The sequence below is a fragment of the Plectropomus leopardus genome, chromosome 21 (genome assembly GCF_026936395.1).
Source record: "Plectropomus leopardus strain MGB_pleo_1.0 chromosome 21, ASM2693639v1, whole genome shotgun sequence".
NCBI classification, from domain to species: Eukaryota; Metazoa; Chordata; class Actinopteri; order Perciformes; family Serranidae; genus Plectropomus; species Plectropomus leopardus.
In genome coordinates this window covers 25977323-25991680 of record NC_142196.1, presented here as the reverse complement: position 1 = coordinate 25991680, position 14358 = coordinate 25977323, and the positions used below count along the sequence as shown (strand labels likewise).

The 14358-nt window shown below is 43.6% G+C and overlaps 1 protein-coding gene across 5 annotated transcripts in view; it reads left to right on the top strand.

Moving 5' to 3' along the window:
* Positions 1-14358, top strand: part of LOC121960961 (disco-interacting protein 2 homolog C-like) — a 61222-nt gene continuing 46864 nt past the window's right edge. For 4 of the 5 annotated variants that reach the window (XM_088071598.1, XM_088071597.1, XM_088071599.1 and 1 more), the window contains exon 1: positions 1-394. In XM_088071598.1, the coding sequence (XP_087927724.1) occupies positions 316-394 (79 nt within the window). In that variant the 5' untranslated portion in view covers positions 1-315. Of the gene's footprint in view, positions 395-4654; positions 4674-14358 lie in introns of those variants that run through there. The other variant, XM_088071601.1, reaches the window with a different exon arrangement.

Sequence of the window (14358 nt, the reverse complement as noted above, 5' to 3'; positions counted from 1 at the left end):
CTGCGCGAGCCTCATCATCATCATCATCACCGCCACCGCCACAACCACCGCAACCGACCGAGCTACCGGGGTCTTTACCGATTCGAGGAGCCGGGCGCCATGGCGGGCCCCCGTTAAAAACCGAGAGCCAGACTTATCCTCTTTGTTCTCCCTCGACGCCTCGACGTCTTTCCGCGCCTCCGCCGAGGAGGGGCCGCCGAGGAGAAGCTCTCCCTTTCCCAGCGAAGGAGGAGGCAGGAGGAGCAGCAGCAGCAGCGGCGGCGGCGGAGGCGGCAGCAGCTGAACCGGGGAGGTGTTTTCTACGGCACGAGCGGAATGGCGGACCGCGAGGCGTCGCCGATACCGTTGGAGATCCGAGCCCGGCTGGCGGAGCTGGAGCTGGAGCTGTCAGAAGGTAAGAAATTCATCAAAAATGGGGCGAAAAAAAGCCTCCTTCCCCCTCCTCCTCTTCCTCCGCTCCCCCCGTTATCCCGTTATCTCATCATCACCATCATCACCATCCACACCGGGAGCCTACCTACTAACGGAATCTAACCGTTCATTCCTGCGGCCCCCTCCTCCTCCTCTTCCTCCTCCCCGCGCCCCTCCCGCTCCTCCCATCCAGATGTTTGTCAGCCAGGGACCGGCCTGGCCAGCTCTCTGTAGCCGGGAGAGGGTGAGGGCAGAGCGGGAACACACTGCGGGCTTCGGCCGCTGCTCTTTGTCTCCGCCGCGGTGCCGTTAAAAAAAACACCCGACCGGCCCCTCCGCCCGATGTGGGTCCGAAAACCAACCCGTTGTTTGACCTTGAGATGTTGACACAATCAGCCTACCTGTGTGTGTGTGTGTGAGAGAGAGAGAGAGAGTGTGTGTGTGTGTGTGTGTGTGTGTGTGTGTGTGTGTGTGTGTGTGTGTGTGTGTGTGTGTGTGGTCGGGTTTAATAATAGCATTGCGATGCAACGCAGCGTGACAGAGCTGCACACAGGGGCAGTTTGGCTTTTGATGCCCGCGATCTGAGCCTCCTGCCTGAGTGTTTTTGGGCCTGCAGAGCAGCTGAGGATGAGGAGGATGCTTGGGAATATTTTTCACCCCCCTCTCCACCCTCCCTCACCCACCCCTCTTCCTCTCCTCTTCCTCTCCTCTTCCTCCACACACAGATACAAACACTCTGCTTCTGTGGACGCTGAATCTCAATCACAGCGATCCACCCTGCTGCTGTTCCTGCAGAACCGTCTCAGAGAGGAACATGGCATTTCTGCCTTATATAATGGGGGAGGCATATTTTATTCATACAGGCTCGGGGAGGCCTACTTTGTGAGGGAGGAAGCCTAGATACACGCTTGGATGTGAGCCACCCTGTTGCCTGAAATGTCCATTTATTGTGGATTCACGTGCAGAGATTTGTGTCATCGCGGTTCGTCGCAGCAAACGAGGGTTGATGATGCTTTGCAGCAAAAATCTGATCAGAGCGCGCGACTGAAGGTGACGAAGATTCGGCTTCACTCGTCTGTCACTTTTGTCAGGTCTGCAAAAAACCTGCAGTGAAACCTGCCTCACCTGCAGTGATGTGCAGCTGAGTGCACAGCACGGACTCTCAGCTGGCTCTGCTCAGGGGCCAGTCACAGCTGCCCCATTCATGTTTCTAGGACGTTTGTCAGATTTTAGGACATTTCTGTGATTGTAGATTGATTGGTGATCGATTGTATGATTGTTTCTAGGGTTTGAGGATGTGTTTTGGATTTTAGGATGTGTCTCGGATTTGAGGACATTTCTAGGATTTTCTGAAATGTTTAGGATTTTAGGATGTTTCTAGGATTTTAGGACATATCCTGGATTTTTGGATGTTCCTAGGATTTTAGCATGTTTATAGGATTTTAGGACGTATCTTGGATTTAAGGATGTTTCTGGGATTCTAGGACATTTCTTGGATTTGAGGACGTGTTTTGGATTTCAGGATGTGTCTCGGTTTTTAGGATGTTTCTAGGATTTTAGGATGTTTTGTATTTCAGGACATTTCTTGTGTTTTAGGATGTGTCCAGGATTTTTGGACATTTATACAATTTTAGACAGTTTTTCGGATTTCAGGACCTTTCTAGGAATTATGTGGATTTTATAATGTTTCCAAAATGTAGAACTTGTCTCATATTTTAAGATGTTTCTAGGATTTTAGGACGGTTCTAGAAATATAGGAAACATTTGATTTTAGGATCTTTGTAGGACTGTAGGACATATGTAGGATTTTAGGATGTTTCAGATTTCAGGACATCAGGGTCTTAGCGAGGACCTCTGTTGGGTGCGGGGGATTCCCCACTGGCACTTTTTTGATAAACAAGCTCTATTTTGATGCTTTTTTTTAAGCACTCTGGCACCTTACGTATACTAAAAGTACAAAAACAGTCCCCGGTGTGATTCACTCGTGTCCGTTCTCAGGGTCTCCAGTGTGACGTAGATGCAGATGCAGTTTTCAGGGTGTAGAGGGGTGTAAATTTTGGGGCATATGCTGAATAATTTAGCATGAAAAGGGGTCAGATTTGTAGACAAACAAGGAATCTGCAGCTTTAATCCCCCCAAAAAACATCAGTGCTAGTCTTTGAAATCCCCCCGAAAGCGGTGGACACATCAAACTGTCCCCTCTCCTTCTGATCAGCCTCATCATTTATAAAAGCCTTTATTTTCTCCCACTGCAGTGACACACACACACACACACACACACACACACACACACACACACACACAGAGGTAAAACTGTGGCAGCTGCAGGCCTATTGGAGCTCCTAATCCAGCCGAGAGTGTTTATCAGAGCAGAACCTGCTGCTGGCAGATGTTATTAATGATGGAAACGGCGGGAGGAAGTGGAAACGTCACGCCCGAACGTCAGACAGCATGAAACACTCACAACATTCAGGTGTGTGTGTGTGTGTGTGTGTGTGTGTGTGTGTGTGTGTGTGTGTGTGTGTGTGTGTGTGTGTGTGTGTGTGTGGAGGACTGGCACTGTTATTGGTGGATCACAGCAGGATGAAGCCTGACGGGCGTCCTGACAGTGTGATGGACGTGTGTGTGTGTGTGTGTGTGTGTGTGTGTGTGTGTGTGTGTGTGTGTGTGTGTCACTGGTGAATGTGTCTGCCATTGGTGTGTGTGTATGTGGTCATTACAAAATAAGAGCATGGTGTGCAGTGGATGAGGCTTGACTTTGGGACAGAGAAAAATCACAGTAATTCACTGTTTGTTTGTCATTCGTAGTGGTTTTATATTGTTATAGATTCGTTTTTTGAGTAGCTGATTGATCGTTTACTTCCTAAAATGTCCATCACGTGTCCAGTACTCGTGTGTGTATATCGGCTAATCACAACCATTTTCATTATCAGTTAATAGTTGAAGTATTTTTGTAAACAAAAGTGCTGAATAATAACATCCTCACACATTTTGCGTTAAACACACGGGCACCCGCACGTTATCAGCCAGCGTCTGAAACGCCCATATTAGATAAACACAAAGCAAATACAACATGAGCTCAATGATTTGTCTAGTTTGCAGGTAGATTTAGCAAAAATGCTCAAATATCTTCACTTTATTGCCCCTCTGGAGATTTCCTGGATTAATAACATAAAAAAACATGTAAAGTGAAGATCAAGTTTGATGTTTGACAGTCTGAAAACAAAAGCTTCAAATTCGCACATTTTGAGAGTCTAGATACAGAAAATTGGCAATTTTTGTTCCATTTGTGATTCTCTTGAATTAGATAACGTCTTGAAAACATGCAAAGTGAAGATCAAAATGTTTACTTCCTAAAATCCTGTAGCTCTAAAACAGAAAGTGTTTGACTAAAGCAACCAAGTTTCTCATTTTGAGAATCTAGAAACAGCAGGTTTGCAGTTTTTCCTCAATAAATCATCACTTTAGCTGCCCAACTGTGATTCTTTTGAATTCGATAACATCATGAAAAATATAGATCATGCCACCCTTTAGTTTTTAGAAAAATCCTGAAGCTTCGAAACAGAAAGTGTTTGAAAAAAAGCAGCAAACGTGCACATTTAAAAAGCTGAAACAGCACATTTTTGGTGTTTTAGTTGATAAATGATCACATTTTTTGCCTGACTAATCATTTCGGCATTTGCACAGAGAGGGAAGTAGTTTCCCACAATGCAACAAAAACAGAGCTTCTAGTACAAAATGACTCCTGACAGGGAAGTAAAACAAACGTTCTGCAGCATTAACAAAGTTTTCAGTCCACAGAGACCTCCACTTTCAAAGCAGCGGCGTGTTTGAGGACGCCGAGCCGTCGCTGTTATTGAAATTCAGGGTAATGAACCCCGGGCAACAATTTCCTGTCAGATTTGATGGGATGAAACTTTTTATTCTTCGTCTTTGAGAAGACGAGCCGGCACTCCACCTGTTTATTAGATAAAGTCAGCAATCAGCCGAGCTCTGGCAGATAAGCCTCTCTGCCGCTCCCTCGCTTAGTGTCGCCCAAATCACATCATCTCTGCAGTATTACTGTGACCTCTAAGCATTAAGGCGCCGTTCTCCAGCGTTTTGGGGGCATTTAGCCCGACTCTCGTATGCAGAGCGAGTCGCAGACGGGACAAACGGAGCTGTCGATGGACTTGTTGGATGATAGCGGGACCTAGTGACCCGGTGGTTGTGGAGCTGTCAAACTCCAGCGCTGAGATGAAGTCTTGCACGATGAAGCTGTGGTACGCTTCTTTTTTTTTGGTTGTGCATTGTTTTGCCGGGTTTGTGTGAGGCGTCTCTGACCAGCAGAAACAGAGAGGAACTGATTTGGAGAGAGGGAATGTCCACACATGCATTTTTAATCAAGTAAGTGCTGCTCAGGTGCGAAACTGACGGCACGTTTTTCTCCTCGGCTAAATATTTTATAGCATATCAAAGCTTGTTTTTTCTGTATTGAATATTTATTAAAGCGGAGACAGACAACTTTTCCCCCCTCAGCGTCTCCAGGTGGTATTATTGTTGGCGTGGCTGTTGCAAAGACAACTGGGTTGCTTTCTGTTTTCAGGTAGACACGCTGCATTTTGTTTTCCACCGTTACCTCTGTTGCTTCACCGTCATTTCCACCACTTGAGATTATAACTGCAAAGAGCTAACACTGAAAGATTTAGTTAAATGACAATTGCTCGCCTGGCACATATGCCGAAACGTTTCTAGCTCCCACGTTTGCTTTTGGAGTATGTGGCCGGCTACATGTGTGCGGTCATGTTTTCCCTGCAGGCCCTGCACACGAGTCGCCGCACGGCTCAAAGACTTTATACTGTAAAGAGTAAAATCACACAAATGTAAAACCTTGCATCAAAAGTTTATGATAGAAAGAGTCACAATTGACCTTGTTTGCAGTTCGAGGCCGTAATTTTCCCAGGAGTTCACACAGAATTGCATAATGAAAGAGAGCGAATCAAAACGCACGTGGTGCCCTTTGCACTGTGCAGCCAACATTTACTTCAGTTAATGCAAAAACTTGTCTATTTCCTCAGTGAGAGTCACAAAAGGTGATTGTCTCGCTTCCAAAATTCTGGCTTATTTGTGAAAATGCAGCATTGCAGGTTTGTGTATTTCCTCTGAAATGTGCAGCTCTAGTTTTCTGTGTTTGTGCGTACATACAACAACATCTTTGGCCCGGAGCGGAGCTTTTCAGGTCAGAGTAGCCGTGTTTGTCTCTATCTGCAATGCCTCCAAAAAAAAGAACAGAAACACCAACTCTACGAGGGATGTTCATGAATAATCTACGATTAATTATTGTGTGTTGTGTAGTTACGTTGATTACAGTCGGTGAATGAAGCGGTCGTAAAGCTGCGGTGGACGGCAGCTTTAGTCGGCAGAGGGAGGATTTTATATTAGATGTTTTATCAGTAATTTTACCTCAAATCTGGAGGCAGGCAAAGCCGTGATGAGAGACGTGTTTAGAGTGATTATATAGTTGTCCACAGCAGAGTCAAGGGGGGTCGGCTCTAATGGCACTCTGCTGTTCTTAAAAACAGTTGAGAGCTCCGTGGATCTGTGGATTTATTTCTGTATCTACGTAGATTTTAACTTCAGCGTCTGTAGAGCACCTCCTTCCTCTGGATGAAAGAGCCGATCTGTGTGGGTTTAGTATTAATTTTTACTTCATTGTTTTTGTACTTCAGAGAGGGGATGCTTGTGCTGTCTGTCTCCTGCACTTTGATTGGACAGCTGGGTGATATGTGACAGCGACAAGCAGCTGCAGCTTTTTACTCAAAGATGAATGTTTTTAAACCTTTGGCGAATGTGCAGCGCTCAGTGCAGAATGGATGCTGCGTATGTAGCAGTGTGAAAAATCTGCGTTCATATGATAACTGCAGTTATCATCACTGTCAGACCAACAGTTGGCGGTGTAACTTCAGACCATAGAAGAAGACCACGCACCTGCGCATAAAAGCGTTCTTCTACAGAGCGGTGATTATTTGGCGCATGTAAATGATGCGTTTGGCTGATCACAGCAGTGGTGCAACAAATGTACACTTTGCCGGAGGAGCGTTAATAAACTCAGTAGAGTCACAGTTCAAGAGTCCGCCATTGTTGTTGTTGTTGTTGCTGCTGCTGCTGTTGTTGTTGCTGCTGCTGCTGCTGCTGTTGTTGTTGTTGTTGTTGTTGTTGTTGTTGTTGTTGTTGTTGTTGTTGTTGCAGCTCCTGCTGCATCATGAAGGAGCCAGTTCCTACTGACAAGCACATAGATATAGCATCATGTGACCTCACAGCATCATGTGACCTCACAGCATCATGTGACCTCACAGCATCATGTGACAGAGAAAAGCCAAAAAAGTGCCTCCATATTTGCAGTTTTGCCAAATATCGCCTGAAATACCAACTCATGCGAGTGTTAAAACTTTTTTGCAATAAATGGGAGTTTTTTTCTAAATTGACATGTTTCCACTAGGCATATTTTATATTTACAATTTTAATTTGCACAGTTTTAAGGGTTACTGGAAATCTGCTTATTGTTAACCAAGAGGGAACCAGAGGGTGTTCGTCCAGACGTCAGCGGTAAACAAGCATATCAGCGCAGTGAAAACCAGCCAGCAGGAAGCTCACATGCACGAACATGCACGTGCAGCCGATCTAGCAAACCACACAGCAACAACAAACCACAGAGAAGCTCTGATAACAACACACACACACACACACACACAACACACACACACAGAGCAAGCGTGACGCCTCTCCTCCTCCGTAGTAACGCTCTGAATGTCACATTAGTAAAATGGTCAGAAATAATCGGAGCTTGCAGACTGACGGGAAAATATCCTGTGAGAGTTCAGAGTCCAGCAGCTGGAATCAGACTAATCCGTGAGTTTTGGGTAGACGATCATTAAACCGGTGTTTGGTTCTGCTTTGGTTAACAGGGCAGAGCGTCGTTTGAGTGTTTTTGGCGCCTGAGTGTCAGTACTGTACTCCTCCTCCATCTGAGGAGCAGAAACTTAAGCCAAAGTACTCCGCCTGTGCCTAAACGAAACACCGTCTGAAATTGTTCTTTATATCTGATCAAAAACTATGAATATGATCAGAAATTTGATGCCGTGTTTGGGTAGTTTTCCACACTCTGCTGCGGACTCGTGTCACCAGAGCGGCCCTGAGGTTTGATAACCGCCCTGTTGGTCAATACTTGAGGCTAAATTTGAGGGAACAAAAGCCATGTGTTTCTGGTTTAAGAGAGGATGTGAAGCAGTGACAGCTCAGCGAGCGGCGCAGCGTCGGTGTGTTTTCAGAATAGAGTCAGCTGTCAGTCACTCGTTGGAGATGACGTCCGTCTCCTTCAGACGCCTGTTGAGCTTCATCTGAATACAATGAGCAGAGCGCCGCTGTGGGCTGCAGCTGTGGGTGTGTTGTATAACGGGACTGTTGACAGAAGAAGAGCGCAGGCTTTTACGATTGGCTGAAATTCAGAATCAGGATTTAACATGACTTAGATAACAGATAAATAAATAACCTACCAACAAAGGCGAGGTGTATAATCGTGTGATCAGACTTCCCATCGTTGTAGTTTTCAAACAAAACAAAATCAGTGAGAGAAAGCTTCCTCTGGAAAAATACAGTTCAGGTGCAGATTTATGATTTCGATTACTGTAAATTAATCGTTCAAAAAAACCCAAGAAATAATATATTAGACGTTATATTTGCCTGTAGCCATGTTTAGACAATAACTGTTTGTCTGAAACATAATGTGTAATTTTTGAAGAGTTTTGCGCTGCAGTCACACCTCTTGTAGCTCCTGCTGCATCTAGAAAAGCCAAAAAATGTGTTTCCAGTTTTCTGAAATATGGCTTTCACAAATCTATAATTACCACGTCTTACGAGCGTAAAAACTTTATTTGCCCCTCATGGGAGTTTTTACGATATTGAAGTTATTCTAATAGGCATTTTTAGGACTAACGGAAACCCGCCTACGTTCAGCCGTGGAGGTCGCTGTTTGCATGTAACCCACCGCTCACAGTTCCCATCAGCCTCAGCTGCCGCTCCACCAGGAGAGACCGTTTATGGCCACTTTTACACTTTTTTATATCCAAACTCATCAGCTTCACAGACTTCTGTTCCCTGTCTTTTCTGATTGTGTCTGTTATGATCACACGTCTTCTACCAGGCCGCAGGTTTGTTGTCGCAGGTAAAAAAACACCCTCCTCCAGTCTCACATCCCGCAGAATCAGGACCGCGAACGGCAACTGTTTTCATTCTCAGTGAATCTGCCGTCATTAATAAACCGTCTAGTCCATAAAGTGTGATACATCGTTGAAAATCGAGTTCCTAAAGTGACATCTTCAAATGTTTTTTATCCAATCACTAATCCAAAGGTAAATATATACAATTTATAATGATATGAAACAGAAAAAACAGCAAATACTTCAGAGGTTGAAACAAGCAAATGTCTTAAAAATGCACAAAAGCAAAATGAAAATCAAGTGTATTTGAAGAAAATCCTGAATTTCCGTGTTTGTTTGCGTCTGTCTGAATTTGCCAGTCAAACCTTTTAATGCGATCACAGAGACGAGGGAGAGACGAGCAGAGAGGTGTCGCCAAACTGTCAGTGGATTAAGTGTTGGACTGAAAATTGAGTCTAATTTTGATAATTGATGAGCAGTTAGTGTCATTTATGGAGCGGAAACATCAAACAGTGGCTCGTTTAGCCTCACAAAGCAGAGAGCAGGCGGCTCACCGGCTGCAGCATGAGATTATCCTTAATATTGATTGACTGATTATTGGTTTACCCTGTAACGTGTCAAAAATAATGACAAACACGTATCACAACTTATCGAAAAAAAAGACACAAATAGCAACAAATGCTCTTATGTCACTGACTCTAACCGTTTGTGAAAATGTTGTTAATACATTTAAATTTTGCTCACAAACTTTTTTATGCAACTTTTAAGACGTTATTTCAGGCTGCAATAACTGATGTGTAATTATCAGTAATTCTAAATAGCAGAGCTGCACTGATAGGTCAGTTAATTAATTAGTCAGTTGTTTGAATAAAAAATCAGAGTATTTTCTGTTTTAAGCCTCTAAAAATTAAAAAAATCTTCAGCTTTTCTCAGATTTATGTTATTGTGAATGGAATATTTTTGGGTTTCTGACTGGTGGTTGGACAAAAAAGATATTTAAAGACGTCACTTTGGACTCAGAAAATAATCAGCAGATTTATCGGAAGATTAATAGATTTATTAAAAAAGGAAATGAAGAATAATAAAGAGGGAAAATAATCAGCTGTTTGTGACGTCGTCGTGTTTCTTCTGGTGGCATCTTAACCCACTGCCTTTGTGGACGTGACACTTGGCTGCCTCTGCTACTGTGTGTGTGTGTGTGTGTGTGTGTGTGTGTGTGTGTGTGTGTGTGTGTGTGTGTGTGTGTGTGTGTGTGTGTGTGTGTGTGTGTGTGTGTGTGTGTGTGTGTGTGTGGCCCCTGGCTCTGCTGGGGACACATGCGTTGTAGGTCCAGCGGACACTCGGCAGTCCACACGGGTTCATGCATGTGAGTGTGGTGACAGCCCAAGGTCCCAACGCATGACGCATACTTTAGTACTCAGATTGTGTGCGTGTGTGTGCGTGTGTGTGTGTGTGTGTGTGTGCGTTTGTGCGTGTGTATGCGTGCATGCCTGCTGGAGGTAGATTTGGTTACCATGGCGGCTTTGTGGGAGGACTGGCTTTTTATGATGATGTGATAAAAAACAGAGAGATCAAATGAATGTTGCGGGAAAAGACAGCAGAGAGGAGGAGAGGCCAGCAGAAACAGACTGATAGATTGATTGATTGATTGATGTTTTGATCGATGGATGGATGAGGGGACAGAGACTTTTCTGCGTACAATAAATAACTGTACATAAAATAACATTTGAAAACAAGAACCACAGCTTCTGCTTACCTGATCTGAGATGCCACGTCCTCTTGATTGATCATCTTTGGTTTTTAAACTGTTGGTTGAAGACCAAACAATCAGCTAACTGTGGAAATAATTGTCAAACTTAAAGCTGTTTCTCCACAGAAATCCGAAAGTCTGCATGCAGATTTTCCGTGTTGCACGTGTCAGGAAAGGCAGTGCCTGTACATGGTGGGAATAATGCGCCGTCTAATCTTGCGGTTCTTTTAGACTTTCCAAATGTTATGGAACTGGATGGCTTAAGTCTCGATAGTGAAATGAGTTGTTTTTCTGGGTTTTGAGGCTCACAAAAAATGATTTTGATTTACAGACGTCTCTTTCCCAATGTAAGTTTGTTTTCTGGGCATTACATCACCGACCTGGAGGGTTAATTTCCACTTTTGGCCACGATTTAAAATTGACCTCAGAGCCTGGTGCACTTCCTGGGGGTTTGGGAAAGACGTGACCACGGGTAGGTCCAGTGTGACATATTTATGACGTGTTAATGCGTGCGACCCGCCGCGGGAGATTTTGTTAGCGGGTAATGCAAAGACGAGCAGCAGCCGTGAGGAGCTCTTTACCGTCTGAGCAGAGGACGAGATCCGCCGCCAGATAACAGAAGATAAATGCGTGTTATTGACACGTTAAGGCTGTTGTTGTTGTTTAGAAAGTGCTGCCGTCACGTATGTTTCATGTCACTCTGAAAGCTGACGCTGTGTTAAACGTCACGCCTCCTTTGATTCTGCAAAGCGGCGATGCGGCGTACAATCACACACTGGAGCGGAGTGATGCCGCCGTCGTTTGGTTCGGTGTTAAAAAAGCAAAGGAGGCACAAAGACCTCAAAGTTCAGAGCGATCTCAACATAAAATAAAATATGTTTGTTTTATTTTTTCACCAGAATACAGAAAACATTAAGTTTCAGTTTGAAATCTGTCAGTTTTATGGTCAGTTTTTGGTGAAATCTGTTGCACGAACGTCCAGGAATAGAAATGAGAGAGAGTCAGGGACGATGAGTTCGCTGCAGACGACATCACAGGTTTGTGGTGAACCTGCCAAAATGAGTTTTCAGAGAGCTTTTTTTTTTTTTTTTGGGTAAGCTCAGACCTTTTGGCTGCACAATCTCAGCGGGCGGAAAAAACTCCAATCTGCAGTCGGCCGCTATCGATTCTCCCTCAGCTGTGTGCCATTAAAACAGCCGAGTGTCAGGGAGCAGGGAGGAGAGGGAGCGAGGAGACGCAGGAAAGTAATTAGGCTGCCAATACTGACTGGTATGACACACACACACACACACACACACACGCACACACACACACACACACACACTCTGGCAGGTATCATTACCCCACTTCTCACATCTGATGCTCCAAATCCAAGATGGCCGTCTTGGGCCTTTTTTTTTTTTCTCTCCATGACAACCGTCGCTAGGCAACACCCTCCCTGCTCTGCTGCGCTGCGAGTGGAAGATGGCGTCTCCCCATGGACCTTGTGTGTGTGTGTGTGTGTGTGTGTGTGAGAGAAGAAGCAGGAATGTTGTTATGCTGCGGTTGATCTGAGAGAAGGCCTCGCTCAGATATAACACACCCATACACACTCATACACACAATGTACACATTCACACACATAATACACACACTCATACACACCACACACACTCACAGCGCTGCGCAGATGAGCAGATTGGACCCAGATGTTCTGGCTGTTCTCCATGGTCCGACTGTGAAAAGTAGACTCGTCGTTCTCTGGCTTTCTCTCTGTTTTTACGAATTGATCTATTTATCTATCTATCCATCTGTCTATCTATCTATCTGTCTGTTTATCTACCTATCTGTCCGTCTGTTTATCTGTCTATCTGTTTATCTGTCTGTCTTTGGTTCTGGATCTTGAAAACATGGATATGTGACACTCCTCTCCCTCCTTCGCTCTGTTTTTCATTCACTCCTCTCTTCGTAAAAACACTCCCACTTCACAAACAGCTCTGCAGCAGACATGCGTCCACGTTGTCTTTTTTTTGTGTGTAATTCATCAATTTGCAACACTATTGTGCACGTTTGAGTCGTGCACAAGCGAGCAGGCTGCAGGAAATGCGTTGGTATGAACGGGATCCCAACGGATCCTTAAAAAGTCTTAAAAGGCATTGAATTCATTAATCAAAAAATAAGGCCTTAAATGGTATTAAATTGTCTTAAATTAATGTTTCAAATGTCTTAAAAAGACATTTGAAGTAAGATTTTATTAATCTTTTTTTTCTGATATTGCATTGTTAAGTCTCAAAATATTTGGTAACATCTACTTTTTGTTAAATAATTTAATAAATTCCTTCTTTTAAACACAAAATCGCCCTGAAAACTGTCCAGAAATGACAGATACTTCCCCCTTATGATAGTAAACTAAATAGACTTTCATGATTATATAATATGTCCATTGTCCTTGACGTGTTCCACTCTAAAAAAGATTGTTAACTTTTTCTTTTCAAAAGTCATGTTTTATGTTAAAAAAAACATTTGGGCAAAATAAAAATATCCTTATTCCTAAAATTGGTGTCAAACTCGATTCCAAATGGCATTAAAAAAGTCTTAAAAAGTCTGAAGTCTTGCTGTAAGCTCTCGATTTGTAGTCTCGATTTGGAATATTTTGCTTTTGAAGCCGAGTTGAAGAAATGCCTCTTTTTTGCGTCTTTCAGTAAGTTTGCGTTCAGCATTTGTTTGCAGCTGTAACTTGTGTGTAGCCCCCCTCCAAAGAAAAAACCCCAAAATAGTCTGTGTGCAAACAGCTGAGTTCATCTTTTGCCAAACGGAGTAACAGTGTCACCACTCAGGTGTGATAGTTTCACTTATTTCAGATGAAACAGCTTCAAACAGCAGAACACAAGCAACAACAAATACAGCCGGTGAGTCAAGATTTTTGGAAACGAGATGAGGGATCAGAGCGCGTCTTTGTCCTGCTGTGAGCTGAAGCGTTTCACCTGTTGCTTCAGAGTGATGTTGTCGTCTTTAGTCCCAAATATCTGTGACAGAGTTGGTGTGTTAGTTCAGCAGCAGCTAACATCATTTAACATACATTTAAACACCTCCAAAAACTCAAACTGACACTGAGCCGTGTGATGCTAACAGTTAGCCCTGTCACCGTTATCCATCAGCTTCAGTTTCTTTGTTCACAACCTAAATTCAACAAAAAATCCTTTTCTAATAATGTTTGTGGACAGCTGGGGTGTTTTAAGTGGATAAAGAGAAGTGTTGTGTCAGTTTATCAGCTGCTGTAACTCATGCTGCCGTCATGTGCTCCTCAGAAATATCCTATTTACTGTATCTACGAGTTACGAGCAACATGAACTAGTGATCATGAGCGCAAAATTGGGACATTTCGATGTTTGTGTGATGTTTCAGTGCAGCAGAAATGGCAGAAAGCATGGAAACAGTGTCGGTAAAAAATGATATATTTCGTTGTTTTGTTCCTAGTAGCTATCATTTACTTTAGTAGTTGCACTTTTTAGTATCTGCATCTGTTAACTGCAGCAAGCAAGCAAACTTTGAACTAGGCGAAGTCACTGATAACGTTATATACGACTTGACGTCATAAATGCATAAACATGTGTTTCTGTCGTGATTGAAGCAAAGAGATTTACAAAAAAAGATTAATGCTGGCATCTGTGATATTAACGGCTATTTATAATATCTTCAGTGCTGCGTTTAGCACGAGCGTTTATGTATTAAAATGTTCTCTTACATTACCTGGAAATGTTTTCCACCTTCCTGAAACACGTGGAACTTTTCTCCTGTATTTGGTTTCACAAAGTTTCAGTGATGCTGGACGCACATCTGACAGCTGGCTTGTATGTTGCTCTTGTGTTTGTCTCTCAGCGTCGTGTTTGATTTGGTTCTCCTGTCGTTAATCGGCGGGTTAATCGTCTCTGTGGCAATAAAATAAGAATCAATAATTAGAACAGCGGAGCGAGGCAGTTTAACAGCATTTAATGGGGACAAACGAGGAGGTATTAGCTCATA